The sequence below is a fragment of the Hemibagrus wyckioides genome, linkage group LG29, assembly GCF_019097595.1.
Source record: "Hemibagrus wyckioides isolate EC202008001 linkage group LG29, SWU_Hwy_1.0, whole genome shotgun sequence".
Lineage (NCBI taxonomy): Eukaryota > Metazoa > Chordata > Actinopteri > Siluriformes > Bagridae > Hemibagrus > Hemibagrus wyckioides.
This window is the reverse complement of record NC_080738.1, coordinates 9222119-9246471: the sequence shown is the minus strand read 5'-3', so window position 1 is coordinate 9246471 and position 24353 is coordinate 9222119. Positions and strand designations below refer to the sequence as shown.

The window sequence follows — 24353 nt, the reverse complement described above, 5'->3', positions numbered from 1 at the left end:
ATTTTATGAGATGAAATACTGTGTATACAGTTCCACTTGTTTTTCCTATTCACCGAAGACATTTGGGTTTGATTCGATACTCTCCCTTTATTTATTCATTTTTGATGACGTTCCTCCCAATTAGATTTACAACTGGCAGACAGAATGTTTCTTAAAAAATCTTTAATACGGTAATAAATATTAATAGTTCATTAATAAGGATTATTGATTAGAGGCTTCGCCCCTTCCCTATGGATATTGTTAGTGATGTCACTAACTGTTGTTTTGGGGTTTTGTTTCAAAGCTCTTACAGTGGTTGTCATCAGCTGCTGCTGTTTTCCTTGGCCAACCTGTTTGATGTTTGGTTGTTAATACACCAGTGGTGTCTTTTTCAGGACATTCCAAGTTGTTGTATTAGCTATGCTCAATGCTTATGCAGTGACTCTGATTTATTTTCTCTCTTTTCTCAGCTTCAAAATGGCTTGCCACCTGGGCAACAAGAATTATGTGTCAGTGATATGTTCCAGTATTTTTGAGCAAGTAGAACATGGCACAGAACCCACCAAATTTTTTTGTATGTTTAACACATACAGATGTAGATATCAGGAAATGAAATCTAAAATTCTGATATATAATTTTACATTCATCTTTTAATATCAAACACAAATGTCTTGTAGTTGAAATAAATAACTGGCCTTACTGTTACAACTTGAATAAACTGCAATGTGGCTTCTGATATGAACAATGTGAAATAGTTGATTTAATAGCTGATATGAAATTAAAATGTATTAATTTATTTATGGTCTGTTCTCAAAGATCATGATGGCCCATGGCTTGGCCTGCCCATCCCCAGGAGTGCCTCTGGGCCTACTAAACCTGATAAGCCTGCTTTAAAAGACATAGGTGCTCACAGTCCTTACCCAGAACTCAATCAAGCTACTTTAGTCACTAACTGGCACAAGGAGAATGATCCTCCAATAAAATCCAAGTCCAAGTCCATCAAACTGAGGAAGAGCATCAAGACTGAGAACTCTAAAAAATTGGTCAGACAGTGCTCAAAGGACTCTGTGATTTTGACAGGCTACAAGAACCTGAAGGTCCTTCATGATGAACCAGATGACAAGTCCAAAGGAGACTTTCAGTGCAGTCAGAAAGAGAAACAAGAATATTTTCTTGAAGATCCCAGCAGCAAGTTCATGTCCAAATACATGAATCTGGACAACTCCACAGCATACATAAATCCTAATATCACTAGAACTTTCCCTATAGAACTTGTGAATAACCGCCAGGCTAACACCGTCATTCAAAGTGAGAGGTTTACAAATCAAAGTTCACAAGCACAGGGATGTACTGAAACTGAAGTCACAGAGGGCAAAGCAACAGAGGGACCCAATATTATGATCATACCTGCTGGGCTCCAACATACTGAGGTCAAACCTAGTAACAAAAACCCCTACCAGGGCGATAAGGACAACGTCTTATTTTTAAGCCCCAGTGATCCAACACTGACAAGGGGAGGCATTTCAGAGAGTACACAAAATGATTGCTGTGAGTCTATGTCCCAACACAGAGAGAATTGTGGTAACAGAGAGATCAAGGGTGTGGGGTCAGATTGTGCCATAACACTGAGGAGTTATTGTTTACCCAATGCAGCATCACGACTGTCAGATTCAGGCATTGAGAGTGAGCCTAGTTCTGCCACATTCCTAGTACCAGGTCCTCACACTGTTTCCAGTCTTGCTGAAGTGAATCTAGACTTGTTTTCACAAGTTAAGCAGACCACTACCAAGTGCCCAGGTTTTTCCCTAAAGCAATGTCATCTCAGTATGGCTTCAAAAGGGCCCAGTGGACCAGAGGGGACAAACCCAGAGAGTACTAGTGGTGTGAGTGGCATACAGTCTTCTCTAACCTCCATAAACTCACTTCCCTTAGACAATGAAATGGAGTCTGAGGTTCCATACCGATTTTCCAGTGTTGTTGTGCAGGAGCAAGCCTTGGTTTTTTCTGATAGAACTGATATCAGTATCTCTTTTTGTGCCACCAGCCCAACTAGGTCTTTAGTTCACCAAGAAGCTTCCCCCAGCCATGTTAATGATCCAGTGTTTCATAGTGATGAGGCTTCTGTTCTTCTGTCCCTTTGCAAAGCTTTTGCTTCGCACCAGATATCTGAGCCTGCTAAGCTTGGAACCCCTGTCGGGGAAGAGATGGGGCTGGACTTTGGCATTGATATGCAGACTGCGGCACAGTCTAGTATATCAGCCACCAGTAGTACAGACCTAGTAAAGAAAGGCTTAGTGGAAAATTATTTTGGTTCATACTCCAGCACTGATATTTCTGAGATAAGCCCAGAGGAAACACCGGCTGTTATGCTGGACATCCAGACAGGTGTCCATTCCACTGAAGAAGATGACGAAGAAGAAAAGCTAAACCATGAGATGATAGAAAATGGCTACTATGAGGAGACAGATAAGTCCATCTCTGTCAATGGTTTGCCAGAATTGAAGGAAAGAAGTGATGATGGAAATGGCAGCAGGACCCCAGAAGCTACATGCCCATATTTTGGACATAAGAATTTGGAGCAGCTCAGGAATATGAATTTCCACAGGACCTACCTTCAAAAGCAACCACCTAAACCACTACGGACCAGTGTAATTCAGAAGTGGTATGAGAGATCCCCTCCTGTCCAGATGAAAGTGTGAGTTTTCTCATTTTTATATTGCACTGTATATAATATAGTCTGTATGTCATTTATGAAAAAATGTAGGCTATATGTACATAGGACAATTATGGTTATTACCAAATAAACATATCTTTATATTCAAATATCTTTATGTATGCATGCATGTTTGTTATATACATATATACATCAGTGTCGCTTTGGGGAAGCTCTGTTTTTTTGTTTGTTTTTGTTTTAGATTTACCCAGGCAAAAGAGGAGCTAAAGAAGCTTAATCTACCAGGATTCCTTTACAGTGAAATGGCTGAGTTTGCTTCAGCTGTGCCATATTTTAGCCTGGATGAGGATGAGATCTGTGATGAGGGTGTTCATCTCATTGTGTGTGTCCATGGCCTAGATGGTGAGGCCAGGCTTATAAATGCATGTTTTCAGTGTTGCTATCAGGGGCAGACTTTGGATAGTGGGGGCCCGTGTCAGAAAAATCAAGATTATCTATACATAAAACATTATCTAAAATGAAAACAGCAAGTAGTTATTGAACAGAGAGACCCTGAGAGATAGTAACTAAAGTACAGTAATCAGTACAGTAATTGTGGAGGTTACATTCCAAAACCACCTGCGATAAACGAAAACGTTTAAGTGACATAATAGGGTTTGCAGAAAAAAACGTAGAAAAAACAAAAAGTGTACACAAAACAAAAGTGACATGCGAAGAATTGGGATGCTGGAGAATTCTGCTTCCCTTTCCCCAACTGCATTCATAGCCAGCAGCCAATCACAACCGTGATTAAAGGAATGGGGTATTCCGATTGGCAAGACTCGTTCCTCCAGCCGTAGTGTATTTTGATTTTCAGCATCCCCGCACCACGCTTTCCTAAACAATGCTACGTGTACTTATTAACATTTCATTTCATTTTAATTAATGTTTTTGTAATTAATAATTATATTTGTCTTAATAAATTACCTTATTTCAACATAAAAACAATTCACTATAAGGTTTGCGGATACTGCAGTATACCGGGAAAATCAGTGAAAAAAATTAGTTATGTTCCAAATAAAAATCTGCGATATACTGGGACCGCGATAAATGAACCGCGATATGGCGGGGGATTACTGTACAGCAATTGTATCACAAAATAGAAAGAAACGTGGTAAAGCTCAAGTTACAATTAATAGGCATCACAAGATATAATTACAAAGTAAGCATATTATTTATCAAAAATTAGTTTTCATTCATTATAAAGTAAGGAAAAGGGTTTACCTTGAGTCTAGAGAAAGTGCAACATTATATTGGGGGTCCAAGTGCTGGAGCGCTGCAGCAATAGCTTTTGTAACGATTCTTTTCTTCCTCTTATTATTATTATTTATCTCACATAAAACAAATTGTGCAGCCAAAACCATAAAGCATATCAAAATTAAGCTTTATATTTTGGTTCAGTATCACAAGAACTACTTAGTGACGAGGTCTTCAAAATGGCTGTTTTCTAGATCTCTCAGGATAAAATTTGGTGTACTGCATCTTTTCAGCTAATCTCAGTGTGGATTTTTAATGATGGCTGAATATGCATTACAAGTATTTATTCATAGCATTTAATTAATGTGGCTATGTAGAGGATTAACTGATGTAATCTGGTCTGATTAGACATGAAAGTGCGGTACAAGTTCCTGATAAAGTGGACAGTAAGCATGTGTATGCATGTACACTATATTGCCAAAAGTTTTGGGACATCCCTCCAAATCACTGAATTCAGGTGTTCCAATCACTTCCATAGCCACATGTGTATAAAATCAAGTACCTAGGCATGCAGACAACTTCGACAAACATTTGTGAAAGAATGGGTTGTTCTCAGGAGCTCAGTGAATTCAAGCATGGTAACATAATAGGTTGCCACATGTGCAATAAGTCCATTTATGAAATTTACTTATTACTAAATATTCTATGGTCAACTGTTGGTGGTATTATAACAAAGTGGAAGAATTCGGGAACAGCAACTCAGCCATGAGTAAAATCACAGAGCAAGGTCAGTGCAAGCCTAGGTGCACAGTGCGCAGAAGTCATCAACTTTCTGCAGAGTTAATAGCTACAAACCTCCAAACTTTGTGTGGCCTTAAGATTTGCCCAAGAACAGTGTAAAGAGCTTCATGGAATGGGTTTTCATGGCCGAGCAGCTGCATCCCAGCTTTACATCACCAAGTGCAAGGCAAAGCTTTGGATGCAGTGGTCCCTAGAGCAGTGGAGACGTGTTCTCTGGAGCCACAAATCATGCTTCTCTGTCTGGCAAGTTTGGTGGAGGGGAGATTATGGTGTGGGGTTGTTTTTCAGGGGTTGGGCTTAGTTCCAGTAAAAGGAATTCTTAATGCTTTAGCATACGAAGATATTTTGGACAATTTCATGCTCCCAACTTTGTGGGAACAGTCTGGGGATGACCCCTTCCTGTTCCCACAAACTTCCCCTTCCTTCCCAACATGACTGCACACCAGTGCACAAAGCAAGGTCCATAAAGACATGGATGAGCGAGTTTGGTGTGGAGGAACTTGACTGACCTGCACAGAGTCCTGACCTCAACCTGATAGAACATCTTTGTGATGAATTAGAGCAGAGACTGCGAGCCAGGCCTTCTCGTCCAACATTAGTGCCAGACCTCACAAACGCTTCTAAAGGAATGGTCAAAAATTCCTCAAAACATACTCCTAAACCTTGTGGAAAGCCTTCCCAGAAGAGCTGAAGCTGTTATAGCTGCAAAGGGCGGGCCAACTCTTAAACCTTATGGATGAGGAAATAGATGTCATTAAAGTTCATGTGCATGTGAAGGCAGATGTCCCAAAACTTTTCGCAATATAGTGTATGTGTGTATTTGTGTCTGTCTGTCTATATAGATAGATAGATAGATAGATAGATAGATAGATAGATAGATAGATATCTGGGTACTATGCAAAGTAAAGAATGCTTTCAAAAATATTTTAATTTTTAATTGATTTTAATTTTTTATTTTTATCACTTTACAAAATGCAAAGTGAGCAAACAGAAAAAAAATCTAAATCAAATCAATATTTGGTGTGATCCTTTTGTAGGATCAGAGTCGGGTATATGATTAACCAGTTATACCAAGCAGGTGCTAATGATCATCAATTTCCTATGTGGGTTAAAACACAGTCATTCACAAAAACAGAAACAGCTATGTAGGAGGCTTAAAACTGGGTGAGGAACAGCCAAACTCCTGCTAAAGTGGGGTTGTGGAAGACCATATGCCACAGTTCATACACCATGGCAAGGCTGAGCACAGCAACAAGAACCAAGTCAAGGACTGCATCTTGTGATGTGCTGAAGATGTGCTGTTCAAGCGATGTGCTGTAGCAGTTGGCCAAGGAACCTTAATGCAGCAGATGAATGACACTTACTTGCTTACTTCCCTTCGAAGCAAAGAACTTGTAGAAACCAGTGGGACACAGGTACATCCAGCAGATGTCTGGAGAAGTCTAGCCAGAAGGGCTCTTTATAATAGAATTGTGTCAAAGCTATCAGAAAAGCTTTCTGGATTACTTTTCTCCAGTAAATTTGTTTCATTTGCCACAGAGAGACGTTCCAATATTCATAGGTAACTTGATGGAATACAGAATCTTTGCCAAAGCTTTTGAACCTGCTATTGACAACAAACCAGAGAGTGCTTGAGTCAAATGATGCTATTTGGTACAGTACAATGGTGGGGAAGCCAAAGATCTTAGCCGTAGTTGTGTTCATATGGAACCTAACAGAGGCTTCAAGAAGGCTTGGGATCTTTTGCACAATTTGGCAAGTTGAAAATAGTTAGAGTCTGTATAGACAGAGTGCTGAATTGGTCTCAGATAAAATCAGAGGATGGAAAGACATTGAAGATTATATTTTGAAATTCTCAAACCAGTCTTTCTGCTGTCAACATCCATGCCACACTTTATGTAGTACATGTTTTGAAAACTCCTTTTCAATTAACAATTTTTCTTTCACTCTACTCAAACAACAGGTAACAGTGCAGATTTAAGGCTGGTGAAGACCTACCTAGAGCTGGGCTTGCCTGGATCTCGTATTGACTTTTTAATGTCAGAGCGCAACCAGGTAACTAACCATTCATTCCCAAGGTTAAATGTTTTTTTACTATGCAAATTTAAAAAAAAAAAAATCTGTTTATAAGAATATAAAGTAACGTCTCATCTTTTTTGTCTTATATCACCTCAGAATGACACTTTTGCTGACTTTGATTCTATGACTGACCGACTTTTGGATGAAATTGTACAATATATACAAATCTACAATCTCACAGTTTCTAAAATAAGGTATTCTTTTTTAAGATAAAACTACAAAATCACTGCCAGACATCAGTATGGGCTAGTATTCAATGTTACTGCATTTAAATATTATTTTTGCCTAGTTTCTCATAACAGCTATAACTTGACAAATATTTTTGTTGTTCACAAAGATTTGGTCCACTTTAGACATCTGTCCAAAATTCTCTGGATGGGACCATGTTATTTTGAGTCTACTGAACTGTCTAGAGATGCATCCATAAATGTTTTGATTAATTCTTTCATGTCTGTCTTTTAGAAGTTATCCATACCTATGATTAACGATTAATCATATTTGTTATGATTATTTTTCAGTTTTGTGGGTCATTCTCTGGGAAATCTGATAGTGCGCTCCGTGTTGACAAGGCCCAAGTTTAAGGCATATCTTAACAGACTTCATACCTTCCTTTCACTGTCTGGACCACATCTTGGCACCCTCTACAACAGCTCAGCCCTTGTCAATACTGGTACAACTAAACCTGACTATCAGTACATCACTGCACTAAACACAGCAGAAAACAATAAAGACATTTCATCAATTTTATAATATTATGAAATTATCATTGTTTTTTTAATTATATCTTTCTTGTATATTATTAGTAAACTTTGGAGATTAACACTTGCTATTAATTCGATCAGTTAAAATTCGTTTTTCTTTTAGGACTGTGGTTCATGCAAAAATGGAAGAAGTCTGGCTCACTATTGCAGCTGACTTGCCGTGATCACTCAGACCCTCGGCAGACATTTCTCTACAAGCTAAGCAAGAAAGCTGGTTAGTATTAACTTCTTGATCCTTGAGACCTGCAGGGTCTGTTTGTTTTTTTTTGTTGTTGTTTTTTTGTTTTAACTTATTGGACTTGGACTTTTATTTGGCTAGGTCTTCAATTTTTTAGAAATGTGGTGCTGGTGGGCTCTCTGCAGGACCGTTATGTGCCCTATCACTCAGCTCGCATTGAGATGTGCAAAACAGCCTTAAAAGATAAGCAGATGGGTAAGGCCAGCATTTTTGTTTCTCTTATTTTTTAAGATTTTCTTGAAAATGTTGGTTGCTTGTTATACATATATATATATATAGACAGTTAATTACAACTAATTAAATAATCTACAGGTAACAAATCTTTATCCCCAGGGCCAGTGTATGCTGAGATGATTGAGAACTTATTAGTACCTGTGCTCCAGAACAAAGACTGTAACCTGGTTCGATACAATGTTGTGCATGCACTGCCCAACACAGCCAACTCTTTAATAGGCCGGGCAGCCCACATTGCTGTTCTAGATTCTGAAATATTCCTGGAGAAGTTCTTCCTGGTAGCTGGACTAAAGTTCTTTCAGTAGCTGGTTAGGACAGAAGATGGCACAAATACCTCCCAACATTGAAATAGACATTCTCAATGGCCTATATTTTGTTCTTAATATTTAGTTTTTGTTTAGCTCATCTTAAATCTAGTATTTGTCATTTAAGCATTTTGTATTGGCATTTTAAAAAATAATTATTTTTAGTATTCTGTTCGTCATGAAAATAGTAAATGTACCGATCAGGTGTATCAGTGTTATTTAAGTTAAACATATTTTTATATCTAATGGGAAAGTTTGATTAAAACTTGTTGATGCTGAACTGGAAATTTAGCTGCTAAATGAATTTATCATATTTAGCATAGCTTACTGGAGGGCCACCTTTGTTGTGAATGTTCATGTTCAATAGAACATAAATGTATCAGGAGTATCTGATACCAATACTGCATTAGATTATTTTTCAATCATTAGTCATTTAAGTATATGCATTTTGCTGAAACAGCCTTATACTTTGCTTTGGTTTTATATGATGTCTTTTTAGCTGTTGCAATGTCATGCATAACACATGTTCCCATATGTCCCAACCTGGTGTTGGGTAAAAGGACATAGTATGTTGATTCTTACATGAGGTGTCCACATTTAAAAGTCATTTTAATTTGTTTCAGTTAAGTATACAGCATTCTTGTTCAATATTATTTTGTGTTTGTGTTCAAGAAAACCGAATTTAATTTATTATCAGGTGCTAATTTATGCTTATAAGCAAGAAATTGTAAGCAAGAAATGTAAATGAAATGTCAATTTTATTATTCACCAAAATGTTTTTTTCTATAATGGACCTAAACATCATTAAATAAATTGAATTAATGGTTTGGTATCTTTTCACATCATTTATATCATTTATAATCCTTGGAAGGTGCATTGGAATGATCATACCATGTTCTTTTTTTCCTTTTATTTTTCATCACATTTTTAAAAATGATAAATATGTATTTATTTCTGTTCACCACAATAGAGGGCTATTAAGTTACTAGTTTTGTGATGTCTTTAAAAATGGACCAATTTAATGTCATGGCACAAACAAGTAACTGACCTTTCATCACCAAGTTTACTATGTGAAAGAAACAATAATACTGAGGTTAATTTAAGTATTTAAACAGAAATACACGTCTCTTTTGGCTTTTAACATATTGCAATGACATTTTTGCTGACATTGATTCTATGACTGATCAACTTTTAGCCAGAATTTTAAAACCTGCAGCAAAATCTAAAAAGATGCAGCAACAGAATTCATATAAATTGGTTTGTTTTTACAATATATCAAGGAAAAGGTAAGTTTGTGCTAGTATTCAATGTCACTGCATTCAAATATTTTTGGCTATATCTTGGCCTACATATTTGTTGTTTACAAAGAATGGTTCAGTTATTTAGATCGGTAGAAGCATTCTGTGGACATGGACATTTTTGATGAGTCGTTTTATGTTTTGTCAAAAGATGTAATTTTATGTTTGGATTAATTTGCTTATATAGAAACAACCTCTCTTGTTTTCAGACTTTCAATATTCTTATATACCATTGCCATACAATATACACTACTGACAAAAGGTTAAGGATATTCGGCTTTCGGGTGAAATTTCAGGATGCACCTAAAATGCACTATAACCTTTACAGGTGAACTTAATTTGACCTTCTCTACACTTTTGAATGCACATGTCCAACTGTTCAGTGCTTCAGTACTTTTTGCATAACTTGCTGTTCTCTAACAAGGTGCTTAACGGCAAAATTCACAACTGGTGTTTGATCCATGAATCGAGCAATAAAGTTTCTGGTTTAATTAGAATTGGTATTTAAACAGTCCTCTTCATCATGCTGTTCACATTTTGACATCACGAGACCAAGACCACACCTAACAACTGATCAACAGTACCTCGCCATTGTGAGGCTTCAAACAGGATGTTCTCAGAGGGAAGTGGCCACTGAGCTTAGAGTGTCACAGAGTGTCATCAGCAGGTTGCGACAGAGATACAGAGAGACTGGAAGAGTCACAGAAAGGCATAGAAGTGAACGTCCTGTGTCCACATCCCACGTTGATGACCACTTTATTGTGAACAGTGTCCTGCGGAACCGGATGATGAATGCCACTCAACTCCAGGCACATTTAAGGGAGGTGAGAGGCACCCAAGTGTCACGTCAGACCATTCGAAACCGTTGACATCAGTGTGGTCTGCGTGCTAGATGAACTGCAAGGGTACCTGACCACACCACCAGGCACAGGCGTCGGGCCAGGGAGCATTTATGCTGGACGAGGGACCAGTGGGCCTCAGTGCTGTTCTCTGATGAAAGTTGATTCACGTTGAGCAGAAATGATGGCCACCAACGATGTTGGAGACATCAAGGAGAGCGCTATGCATCATCCACAGTTGTGGTGGTGTTACAGTCTGGGCAGGTGTGTCTACTCAATACAGAACTGCCCTACATCTTGTGAATGGTACAGTGACAAGCCAATACTACCTGAATAACATCATTAATCCAGTCATTGTGCCCCTGCATGAACAACACAGGCCTAATTTCATCTTCATGGACGACAATGCTCCATCTCATCGAGGTCGCATCATTAGGGAACAGCTGCTGGAGGTTGGGGTACCTCAAATGGAGTGGCCTGCACTTTCTCCAGACCTGAATCTTGTGAGTAGTGTATCTGCCAACACCGATAATTCCTCCTCAGACCTCCAGAGGACACCCTAACTAACTTTTTTTTTTTGGTGTTGTCTGCTTCACTTCTTGTGCACAACTGAGTTCCCCTAACTAGTACCTTTTTAAGTTTTGTGGTTTTCCTCCTTAGTTGATGTCTATAAATATATCATTTACAGCATTTGGCAGACATCCCTATCCAGAGTGACAACACAAGTGCTTTGAAGTCTTCAAACTCTATTGTGAGGAAATGCCAATGTATTGTTACTGTTATGCTACACTGTGAGTAGCTTTTGTGTTCATGTTGAGTTTGTTTTGCCTTGCCTTAGTCTGGCCTTTTTAAAAAATTTGGTTTTTACTGTCTTTTGTTTCCTTCTTAGTTTTTTAATCTATAAAGATTGTATGCACTTGCATGAGAGTCTCTTGGTTTGTGAAAAACAGCCTGAAGTACTTTTTAAAGATTTTATTACATTTTCTTTAACCTTGAATCAATATCCCCTTAGCAATAGGTTGCATTTGCAAAGAAGCATAGGTTCCTGCTAGTAAACAAATGAAAAAGTTCTTCAAGAGTAGAACTCTCTTTTTGGTCCACCTGCATTAATTTCTCCCTCAAAAACACCAGCATCATCAGTAAATATGACCAGCATTTCGTGGTTTCTGATTATATTGCATGCTTGAACCCCCTGATCACTCCATGCCAAATATTTGACCTTGAAATTTTGAACCAGCGGACTCTTACATGGTCATGTCTGACATGACAGGTTTGAGATGGTACCAGATAATGTAATGTTTGTCTCCTCTTTAAAATACCATAAAGAGTGTTTTACACTGATAAAAAGCACACAATCTGTGCTTATTGCACAAAACTGATTGCAGCAAAGGGCTGCTTTAACACGTTTACAATAATAAACAGAAAAACTGGATGGCCACCATTAATAACTATTAGCTTACATTGTCATGTCTGGTAAATTCTTCAAATTTACTACAGGAAAGGGCACCTTATCATCTTCCTCGATACATGGTGCATAAAGGTCTGTGTATTTGCTGTAGGGAATAGACAATTCTTGTGTTAGTCAACCCATTCAGCACAAAACATGCAAAGATATATGATGATTTACAGCTTCAGTCAACCCTTTAAGTGCGTTTTGGTAAGTTAACCACCAAGCAGATATTTCAGAAATAACTTGCTGGTTTCTTCATCTAACCTTTAAACAAGTTTGATAAAGTGAGTCATCTTATTCTGTAACGTATTTGCTTACCTGTAACAGGTAGACTTGACCAGATTTTTTTTTCAAGTGGATCCAGATCACACCCTCAGTATTAGATATTACTACCTAAAAAATAAAGTGACATAAGGGGACCTAGGCCTAAGTGTCTAAAACAACAAACTGGTCAGAAAAAAATGAGATAACGTTTGCTTTAATTCAGCCTGAATAGTAGTTGAGTGGGCTTTTACATTTTATTGACTTTAGTCATCATCTGTTCTGTCATTTTAAATTTCACAGTATTCTTATGCTAAAATAGCAGTTAGCGTATTTGTTCACTTATTTAAAGCAAAAAATTTAATCAAATAATTTAACCATCTTACATATAAATTACATACAATTACAAATTAGTACTTACACTTCCTCTTCTTTGTATTAGAGTGTAATTTGGTCCTGGGGTTCAGAAATCTCATGGGAAAAGCAAACAATTATGCAAATAATTAACTCTTTTGTATAACTGGTATTATTCTCACCTTACTACATCTCAATGATAGCATACCTGTTTTTGTTGCAGGGATTAAGTTTTTTTTTTAATGTTCATATAGGAAAGTAGCCCACAAATACACAAGACATACACAACACTCCATTTCAATACAGCTGCACCACTTTTGGGGCCTATTGGGGTAATTGTGTTTCATTAACTCACCACTGTGTCAGCCTGACTGAATTCAGCTGACAATTTCACAATCAGAATCAAATTCTGAGCTAGCATCCACTGCAGTTAAAAGAAAGAAAAACACATTATTACAGGCCACACTAATGTAAATTATGCAAATCCTAAAAAAGAACTAAAAATCAGATCCACCAACCTCCTTTGAAGTGTTTCTAAACATATGAAAAAAAGTGATCCTGCAATATGCCTTTCTCAGCTCTTTTTTATATTCAGCCAATAAGGTCTTTCTGTCCCAGGCACATGGACCATCTCTGAGTAATCTGGATACAAGAGGATATAAGGTCCTTCATCCATGTCCTTATCAGTTGCTTTCACTTTTTGGACACCAAATTTCAGCAGATCAGGTGTTACTACTGTACCTCTGGGTCTATTAATAATGGGATTGTTTTCCATCTTACAAAGGTTTTAAATAACATCAATGTGGGGCCATTATTCCTATGTTTATTTAGGAAAATGAAAGACGAACAATATATTTATTCTAAATTATACCTTGAATATATGAGGTTACACACATGATCTCCTAAAGAGATAATTTGGACAAAAACCCTGTGGTCATAACTTTAAGCCACCTTACTTGAACTTGTCTATTGTCTTGTTTTTGCATTTCTTTTTGGCCCATCTAAGGACCATCTTTCATTGGAACGGAAATTTCTGTACTCCATGAAATATTTATGTGACGGGCATGTTTCTTCAGCTGGAATGAACGGAACCGGTTATCAGCACATTATTGGCAGGAAGTTAGCATTCCAAGCAATTGATTTTGCTAGCTGTCATAGGTCACTTACTTTGTTTACATCATTAGGTGGTTTGGATGTCGATTCTGTTTTTTCCATCTGTTTAGTCTCTTTTTAAAAAATCCAAACATTTCCCACAGGACAAAACAAAAAGAAGCCAACTGGCTAAAAGGACTCCCACAAAATGGACAAAACATTGTTGGTTGTCTCACACCATAGACAGTCTATCATGCTTGCAGAAAATTTTAATTGACACTAGGGGTCAAACAAGCACTTCCTGTACCTACCCTTTTCCTTTAGATTTGTACATTTGTTTTGTGGTTCGTAAATGTATTCATATCTTTGTAATAGTGTTTCACCTTTTGTAAATTTGTACCTTTATGAATATGTTTTTCGTTTTGTAGTTTTGTTTGCAGTTCTCGACCACCGTACCTCTCAGAGGAGTGTTAGTAAACCAGCCTGTTAGTCTATATTTGATGTAAAATGTTTTTTGACATTGATGAAGTGTTTTAATGTTATGTAATCATATTTTATGTAATCATATTTTGTATAATCTGAAATATGTGACTGCATACTGCAACATTCACCTTCACATATGCATTTTATATCGTAGTGCTTTGTAACTTGCGCTGTACTGTGTACAGTAATACAGTGGCAGGCCGGGCATTTCACACCTAGGCCTTCACTGGTGTCCTTCATGAATTAATCCACCTCTATACCATCATTATGACGCCACGGCAATAGATACTAATCAACCGTTAAATAGCAAAGTAAAAAAGAAATTAGGCTACAGTATTTCACACAAGGAATAGTCAATTTTATTACAGTCCGCCTTGAAAATGCATTTGTAAGGATGTCTGCGACCAAATTGATTTATTTTCCTCCATCAGCCATTGTGAGTTAAAATATATACTGTATATATTTTATTTAGTTTGTGCAGTTCGCTGCCTCTGACTATTCCAATTATCCAATCAAAGGACAGGAAATTGCCTTGCAAATAGTCCCAGCTTGGCATGGAATAAAAAAAAAAGAAAAGAAAAAAAAAAGAAAACTAGCATGTTAAATTGCACTGAAATAAAAACAATGCAATGGAGTTTCTTAAGTGATTGATTAATTGATTTTTTGTTGTGATAAGTTAACGAAGCTTCACTTAACTGAAAAGTTAAAAAAAAACTAAGGAAGCAGAACAAATAATAATTAGTGAACATGATTCTTTTCTTATTTATTTAAACACAATGCCCTTATAATTTGACCAACTCAGGTTTATGTGTGAAAAAAACAAAAAATAATAACAATTATAAAACAAATCATTTTAGAAGCCTTACCAGTTACTGTAACTTTTAATGTAATATTTATAGTTACATTGTAATAATGATGTAACTTTTTTAATGTAATATTTTAACTGTAATATTTAGAGACATTCTCCATTTTGAAACAAACATCCACACAATTTGGCTTCTATTTAATGGCATTATCCATTTCAAAACATTAGCTAACATTAGTATTATTAATTAATTAAACCTAATCAAATTAAACATTCATTCATGTTGAATAACTTAACTGTAAAAAAAAGCTTTTGCTCAGGTCCAAATCTGTATGGAAGGTTCTAATGACTGGAGACTTGTGTTGCACCACTGCATATGTGCAGAGCTCAGCTTGCTTTTTTTCCAGGAACACAAATTTCCAAGTCCAGTTTACTCACCAACTTAGTATATAATTAATTCATGTAAAAGAAAGGCATTAATCACATTGTTAGTTAAATCAACAAGATAATGACTTATAAGCAAAGCATTCTTTACAAAAGTACAAGGCAACTTTTATGTGGTATGAGCCCTCCAAAGAAATGTTAGGAAACCAGCGTATGAGTTCATATTTGATGTAAAATGGCTTTGCAAAAATGTTTAACAAATTGAATGTCACCCATTTCTATTAGCATCTTTCATATCAAACATGTGAAAATGTCATTGAAAACTAACGCATTCACCTGGACATGAGTTTGTCAGAAAATCCTTTTTACCGAGCTCAAAATGCTTTAAAAATCACTGCATAGGGTTTTTAGTGCCTGAAACTGAGGGATGAGTGCAAGTTTTACTGTTATGTATATGGAGAAATATTTTGATAACCAATTCTTCACTATAACATCAACAGATATGTTTAAGGACAAAGACACAATCAAACTGGTGAAACAGATGAACCTGCTATTCTTCTCACATTGACTCCCATCAATGAGGCTGCTGCTTCCTCTCCTCCAGTGAAGATGACAGTTCCTCATTTAGTTTATCTGACACCATCATTTTACAGCAGTCCATAAAGTTTCAGTCAGAACCTTGGCCAACCAATTTTTTTATACCCATCTTTTTATATGATATTGAAATGCTTCTACAAGCAGGAAATAAGGCTTATTGAAGGTGATGGCTCTTTCCTTTAGAATCCAAGCCTGAACTCTGACATACTTGAGAAACTTGCTGAAGCAATATTCCACTACACTGCTTATCCCACTGGTCTTCAAATACTGGCAGTTGTAGAAGCTTTGTTTAAAAAACATCCACCTCTAAGGGAGCCTGGAACCTCATTTTCAGGCATGTATGGGTGGCAGCAGCATTTTAAATACAAGATGGCTAATTACCAATTTAAAATGAGAAGACATGAAGTACCTTGAGATGACATTAAAAGGGATGGCTGGCTTTGTTTTGTGAAGCTGAGGTAGGTGAATCTATAATACCTTAAAAATATTACCTGCTCTTATGGGCAGTAAGAATAATTTGTTTTTATAATATATTGTATATTATGAAGTACTGTTCCATGAACACATGAACATAAACTTGGAGCACACTTCTCTCAAAGTTAAAATATGAAGCCAGATTAGTGTTCCTCTTTTTGAGTTGGTCATTGTTTATAAAAGAAAAAAATAGCTTGTTAGCTTGTTCAAAGGTGCTCTATACAGAATTCACCCTCTCAAATCAGACTATTTGGCTCAATTCCTGATGTTGTATTTGTAAAACCTGCTATTTCAGATCAAGGAGGAATTCAGAAGAATAACTACAATTTCCCTGGAGCAGAAGTTTATGTACAAACTTAACTAGTACAAAGCAAAACTTATTACCCTGATGAAGGGAGAGGTCTTGTGAGGAGCAACCTGAGGCCATTCCTGGACAAACTGAGTATGCAGATTGTGCTTGTTCATATTTTATTTTCAGGAAAATGGACCTGCTATTTTGCTTTCTCACACACACACGCTGCCCCATGCATACACATTTACAGCACGAATCCTCATGCTTGGTAGCTTAAATGCCCCCACATATTCCATCTTTCTACACATGGCTCTTGTTCCTTGTGCTCTAATCACTGCTCCTTGCACATATATGCTCTTGTGTTCTCACTTGACACTTAATTGTATATAACACAATAATTCCACAATATTAACTTATTCACAGAATTAAAGCATTGAGATGAGATGTGAAGCTCTTATACACAGCCTCATACTGTACCCATGCAAGAAAATGGAGGACCTTTTTTAAGAATGCCTGATGATGTTTTTTTAATGACACAGTTTAAAATTTTAATGTGTTGTTTAAAAGCGCAAGTTTACCCTAAATCAAGAAAGTAAGACTAGAACAAAGTCAGAATAGAACAAAGAAAACCTATCAAATGTATAACTGAGGAAATATACCATTTAAAAGAGCAAAAAGTGCTTTTTACACCCAACTTTTTTTAATTTACATTTCACTCATTGTCCCAACATCTACTAAATGCCTAAAATGCATTGACTAAAATGACTAAAACCTTCTGAATATTTTGTGGTGATTTAAATAAAATAAAATCACAAAACATCCTCTGTGGTTACATAGCCATAGGAGGTCTAGTAATGTAAAGGTGCAGAGACACACAATTTATGAATGAAAGTGACAATAATACAGCTACAAATTGTCCGACTAGATTTGACTTGGTTTAATAGTTGTGTTTAATGATGGTTGTTTTTAGCATATACTTTGTGTTCATTCTGCCCTGACAGTGAAGTCACTTCAAATGATGCGGCGCTACACGTTTGAGGTGTTTTGGAAATTTTTCCTACAACAGGATGTGGCAACACGGCACATATTTACATTCTCTTGAGCACACAGCACAGTCACCATGGAGTCCTGAAACAGCCAGACCCCAGAGAAAGAGCTTCTCAAGCCAAGACCCATTCATAAGATGTAAGATTTTCGTTTGTTTCTATCATATATTATCTGTTAGTTTAAGGCTCATTTCATAGCATGGGTGGTAAACATTGCAATTCCTGTTTTTAATGTTTCACCACGTCTCCATGACATAATAGCCCAACTACAAATACTTATGGAGCAGCAGAGAAACCAAGTGTTTGTGAGATCACAGAGGCTGACCATTCAAGTCCTAAAAGATTTCCTGTTGAAAACTTTAAGGTCGTTAACATCTCTGGAAAGTGACCTTCGATCCTGTCCAGAAACTAGACGAAATGTGGTAGGTAACGATATCAGTAATGCATAGGTGCCTAATGTTATAACTTACAGGTCTGGTTTTAATCACTCTTATAATTAAATTTTCACTTTGGATTATTTTATTATTGTATTTATTTTGAATTAGCCAGACATGCTTTAAAAGAAGGCAAAGTGGTGATTAGAGTTATATTGTATTTATTTATTTATATTACTGATTAAAAGAATAATAATGTTCTGGACAACGAGCACATTGTCTCTAAATAAAACACAATTCAAATAAAAAAAAAAATCATTAAGTTGTCATTTTTATCTATAAGGGGACACCTGAGTTGCTTTATTTATAGTATAAACACGGGTAGGCAATGTCAATCCTGGAGAGACGCTGTCCTGCAGATTTTAGCTTCAACCCTGAGGAGAAAAAAAACAAAACAAAACATACTTGTCTATATAAAGCACACAATGTTTGAGATCACAGAGGCTGACCATTCAAGTCCTAAAAGATTTCCTGTTGAAAACTTAAGGTCGTTAACATCTCTGGAAAGTGACCTTCGATCCTGTTCAGAAACTAGACGAAATAACAGCTTCAACTCTTCTGGGAAGGCTGTCCACAAGGTTTAGGAGTGTGTTTATGGGAATTTTTGACCATTCTTCCAGAAGCGCATTTGTGAGGTCACACACTGATGTTGGACGAGAAGGCCTGGCTCTCAGTCTCCGCTCTAATTCATCCCAAAGGTGTTCTATCGGGTTGAGGTCAGGACTCCATGTCATCCATGTCTTTATGGACCTTGCTTTGTGCACTGGTGCACAGTCATGTTGGAAGAGGAAGGGGCCAGCTCCAAACTGTTCCCACAAAGTTGGGAGCATGGAATTGTCCAAAATGTCTTGGTATGCTGAAGCATTCAGAGTTCCTTTCACTGGAACTAAGGGGCCAAGCCCAGCTCCTGAAAAACAACCCCACACCATAATCCCCCCTCCACCAAACTTTACACTTGGCACAATGCAGTCAGACAAGTACCGTTCTCCTGGCAACCACCAAACCCAGACTCGTCCATCAGATTGCCAGATGGAGAAGCGTGATTCGTCACTCCAGAGAACGCGTCTCCACTGCTCTAGAGTCCAGTGGCGGCGTGCTTTACACCACTGCATCCGACGCTTTGCATTGCACTTGGTGATGTATGGCTTGGATGCAGCTGCTCGGCCATGGAAACCCATTCCATGAAGCTCTCTGCGCACTGTTCTTGAGCTAATCTGAAGGCCACATGAAGTTTGGAGGTCTGTAGCAATTGACTCTGCAGAAAGTTGGCGACCTCTTCGCACTATGTGCCTCAGCATCCGCTGACCCCGCTCCGTCAGTTTACGTGGCCTACCACTTCGTGGCTGAGTTGCTGTTGTTCCCAAACACTTCCATGTTCTTATAATACAGCTGACAGTTGACTGTGGATTATTTAGGAGCGAGGAAATTTCACGACTGGATTTGTTGCACAGGTGGCATCCTATCACAGTTCCACGCTGGAATTCACTGAGCTCCTGAGAGCGACCCATTCTTTCACAAATGTTTGTAAAAACAGTCTGCATGCCTAGGTGCTTGATTTTATACACCTGTGGCCATGGAAGTGATTGGAACACCTGTTTCTGATTATTTGGATGGGTGAGCGAATACTTTTGGCAATATAGTGTGTATATATATATATATATATATATATATATATATATATATATATATATATATATATATATATATATATATATATATACACTATATATATATATAGTTACACTGTGTATATATATATATATATATATATATACACTATATTGCCAAAAGTATTCGTATCTATCTATCTATCTATATCTATATCTATATATATATATCTATATAGATGTATGTGTATGTATATAACAGGTCCAGTGTGGCACTTTACAGCTTCAAACAGCCAGAAAAAAAAAATATGTGTTTAAGAAGACTATTGTATAATAACAATAAAAAACGGTGTGTAATCGTGATAAAAATGACTTGTTTATTTATATAAGAAAGGAGTTTCTTCAAACAAATGAAAAAAATAAATAAATTAATAAAAATCAATGAAGACATTTTTTGGGATAAGAAGAGGTGTACCTTGTGGAGGTGTCCAATTAGATCATTTTGGTACTAGTTTTGGGTCACAGGGTCACATGACCTGGGAGCTATTGAAGAAATAATATTTTTTTTAAAAAAGTAAAATAAAATAAAAATAAAAGAAGACATTTTTGGAATAACAAAGAGGTGTACCTCGTGGAGGTGTCCAAGTAGATCATTTTAGTACTAGTTTTGGGTCACAGGGTCACATGACCTAGAAGCTACTGAAGAAATTGTGTTTTTTTATAAAAAAAATTAATTAATAATAACAAATTAATTCACATGATACATAATTAATACTATCAATTAATTCAATTTTTATTTATAAATGCCATATGTATATTTAAGAAGAAATTAGAATAACTGGGGAACGTAGTCAGTTAAGTAACAAGTACCACATTTCAGTCGTACAGACGGTCCCTAAACTATCGCTTCCGAATGTCTGTCTAATGTCTGAATATCAAACTAACTTCACCGCGTTTCTTATTATGTCGTGATCACGAGAAAACAAAAGCAAAAATAATAATATCACATGGCCTCTCTGGGCTTCCGTATGTTCAAAAGCAGTGCATTACTGTTTCTTTTACGGTTGGTGAAATGACGCAGACAAAATATTACGGTATTTTACCGTATTTATTGCACGAAGGAAAGATAACAGTACTTAACAGTATTTTGGGAACAGAAAGCGAGCATGTGGATTTTCATCCGTCTTCATCCTGTGACTTCACCGGTGTGCACATTTGTCTTGCTCCCTTTACACAGAATAGACTTTTGCACTTGCCAATAACTGTGCAAATAGCTGTAATAATTGTGGATGCTAATTTTGTAACTGTTTTACGTTCATTTCAGTGCTAAACCCGTAACGTGCCAGCGGCATCATAGAGTGGAGCTGGATTTGATTCAGAATTTCCCGAATACAAGGTAAGTTCAAATAAACATGACAATATAATCTCTTCTGCAAAGTAAGCATTTAAATACTGTAGCATCGAAGTCAGATTGATGTAGCACGCTGAAATTATCATCATTTCGCTTGCTAATTAGGGCCCGAGCACCGAAGGAGCAAGGCCAGAGGCGGAAGCCCTATTGTTTTCGTTAGAATTTTATATATATATATAATTTTTTTTTTTCAACCTGATACACACTTGCACGTATCCATGTAGAATTTGGTACACACTTAGATCTGATTGAACTGAACAACTTTCACATTGCATGTCATTAAGTCTAATCCACAGGAAGTGAGTTATTTTGAGTTGTTTGCAAAACGCACCCAATGGAATTTGAAATACTCCTCCTAGGGACTTGATACAGCCGCCACCAAACCCAGGCTAAAATGATCTCAAGACATTGATAATGCAAAATTGTGAAGGGATTTTTGATATCTCAAACGGTTCAGCCGTGAGAAGCCCTTAAACTTATGGCGAATAAAACGAACAGGAAGTGGCTAATAACTTCTGTGTACATTAAGTGATCTACATGGAACCTTAGGATTATGTTAAGCATTGAAAGCTGATCACACTGATATGACAACTGTGAGTCTCGGTCATAGCGCCACCAACTGGCAGCAGGAAGTGTGTCACTTTGAAATCTCTAACATTTTCTCCCTTACTTTCACCTGATTTGGTTCAAAATCAGTCAGAATAATGACAACACAAGGCTGATGTGTGTGAAGGAATTTTTGATACCTTGAATCGTGTTACTATGGCGACGATTTACCTGAGAACATAATAGAAGAAAATTAATTTTCTGATATCTTACGAGTGGAAAGGCCTAATGTTCCAAAATATTTCCCATAGAGAGTGTAAATGTTTATGAGAAAGGCCAGTGTGGCTGGTCCCCGGGCGTGGCACAGGGCTGTCACAGCGCCCCCTGGAACTTTGTCAGAAATATAGCTGCACAACTCATATTCACTTGGACGTATATGCATGAGAGCCGGTCTACATTTAGATCTCATTGAGCTAAATGATGTTCATCCACCTGTCATGGAATCTGCTTAACAGGAAGTCAGTTATTTTGGGATGTTTGAAAAACGCACCCAATGGAATTTGATATACTCCTCCTAGGGGATTTGTATGATTTTGACCAAACAGGGTCGAATATGATCTGAAGACATTGAGGATCTAAAAGGGATCCTTTGATAAGGGATTTTTGATATCTCAAACAGTTCAGCCGTGAGGAGCCCTTAAACTAATAAAAGGAAACAGGAAGTGGCTAATAACTTCGGGGTATATTGTGTCATGTACATCAAACCTCAAATTTATGTTAAGAGAAGAAAGCTGATCACATGGACATGACTACTGTGAGTGTCACTCACCACCAAATGGCAGCAGGAAGTGTGTCACTTAGAAATCTCTAATGTTTTCCCTTACTTTCACCTGATTTGGTTGAAAATCAGTCAGAATAATGTCAGGACATGGCTGATGTGAAACTGTGAAGGAATTTGTGATATTGTGAATGATGTTGCTATTGTGAGTGCATCATAGAAGAAAATGAATGTTCTTATATCGTAACAGTGGAAAGTCCTAATAGTTCAAAATATTTTACATAGAAAGAACAACTGGTTGTGAGTACGTTTGCTTAGTTTCATGATTTTGTGATGCTCTAACGGCTCACAACAAATGTTTATATTCATCAGTCCACTGACTGGACATAGTTTTAGCCTGACTTCTGCAGTACTAGACTATGTCCACTAGAGGCTCTTTCCCCTTTATTTGTTTTTTTAAATATGGCTTCTTGTTCACAATTTATATACACAGAGTCAACCAATAAAAGTATATACACTTCAGGAAAAGAAAAACAGTATGATGTATATTATATTAGTATAATATTAATAATATCATAATCATCATATTCCTCTCTGGAAAAAATAAGAGCGCACTGCCCAATCTCCAGATTTGAACCCTATTGAAAACCTCTGGAATGTCATGAAGAGGAAGATGGATGGTCACAAACCATCAAGTAAAGCTGAGCTGTTTGCTTTTTGCAAAAAGTGTGGTATGGATTTCCGTAACAGCAATGTGAAAAACTGGTGGAGAGCATGGAGCCAAAACTCATGCAAATCAGGGTTATTACACTAAATACTGATTTCTTAATGTTATTTAGCCGAAGCATTAACACAATTTCTTTACAAATCATTTGCATTTTGTTTTATTTGAGTTATTAAAGCTCTGCAAATACTGCATGATCTTGGGTTATTTTGATGTGTTGTCATTTCCTTTAAATATACACTCTAAATAACAATAGTTAAATTTTGAATTTAGGAGAAATATTATCAGCAGTTCACAAAAAATTAAACAAAACTCATCTCACCAATAGATGAACATGTAAGAAAAAAACATATGAAACTGATTATTTTGCAGTGCTCTCATTTTTGTTCCAGTGCTGTATATCAATACATTTAGTAATAAAATACTTATACAAATTTTTCTTTTCCTGAAATGTGTATACATTTTTCTGGGTGACTCTCTCTCTCTCTCTCTCTCTCTATCTAATATATAGTAATATAGTTTAGAGGGAGAGTCATTGTCCCTTTGGAAATCACTGGACATTGCTATGATCTGTTTCATTACACCCATACTGTCCCTTATGTCCTTTTATAGTTTAGAAGGAAAGTCAGTTTTCGTTTTGCCATCAGTGGATTTTGCTGTGATCACTTTCAGTACACCCAAATTGTCACTCTTGTCCTTTTGGTATTTCCCCTTTTAATGTATGTACCCACTGTGCTCACTGTGTCTGGTGCGCCTGGACGGCGATGGCCCCGTGTAGTGATGGCCCATAGTGCGAGGGCCCGTCATTGCTGCTTGCAGCTATATTTTTTACTTGCTATCTTTTGCCATCTTGTCACTGTTGACAAACAGTTCATTTACACTAAATTAAATTGTATGATTGATTCCGATATTTAGGTAATGATGCAAATGACAAACCTTGTAAGGTGAGGCCAGGAAGTGATAGTGGCCATGCTGTGCAGAACTGGTGCTTACTGAGACTGTTACCAGTGTTGATCAGGAGATGTAATCGTCTCTCTGACAATGAGATATGGCAACTGGTGTTACAACTAAGAGAAATCGTGGCATTGATTTGTGCACCAGCAATTTTCTGCAGATCAGATTTCTGCAGGCTATTTAAGGGTCCTTACTGAAGAATACTTGCATTTCAGAA

General features: G+C 37.0%; 1 protein-coding gene across 12 annotated transcripts in view; it reads left to right on the top strand.

Annotated features, from left to right (window-relative positions):
- fam135a (family with sequence similarity 135 member A) overlaps window positions 1-9139 on the top strand; it is a 44617-nt gene extending 35478 nt beyond the window's left edge. For 10 of the 12 annotated variants that reach the window (XM_058385208.1, XM_058385204.1, XM_058385206.1 and 7 more), the window contains 8 exons: window positions 796-2674; window positions 2895-3055; window positions 6654-6745; window positions 6866-6963; window positions 7288-7439; window positions 7634-7744; window positions 7850-7963; window positions 8081-9139. In XM_058385208.1, the coding sequence (XP_058241191.1) occupies window positions 796-2674; window positions 2895-3055; window positions 6654-6745; window positions 6866-6963; window positions 7288-7439; window positions 7634-7744; window positions 7850-7963; window positions 8081-8307 (2834 nt within the window). In that variant the 3' untranslated portion in view covers window positions 8308-9139. The remainder of the gene's footprint in view (window positions 1-795; window positions 2675-2894; window positions 3056-6653; window positions 6746-6865; window positions 6964-7287; window positions 7440-7633; window positions 7745-7849; window positions 7964-8080) is intronic. The other 2 variants (XM_058385212.1, XM_058385209.1) reach the window with 1 other exon arrangement.
- The last annotated feature ends 15214 nt before the right edge of the window (window positions 9140-24353 follow it).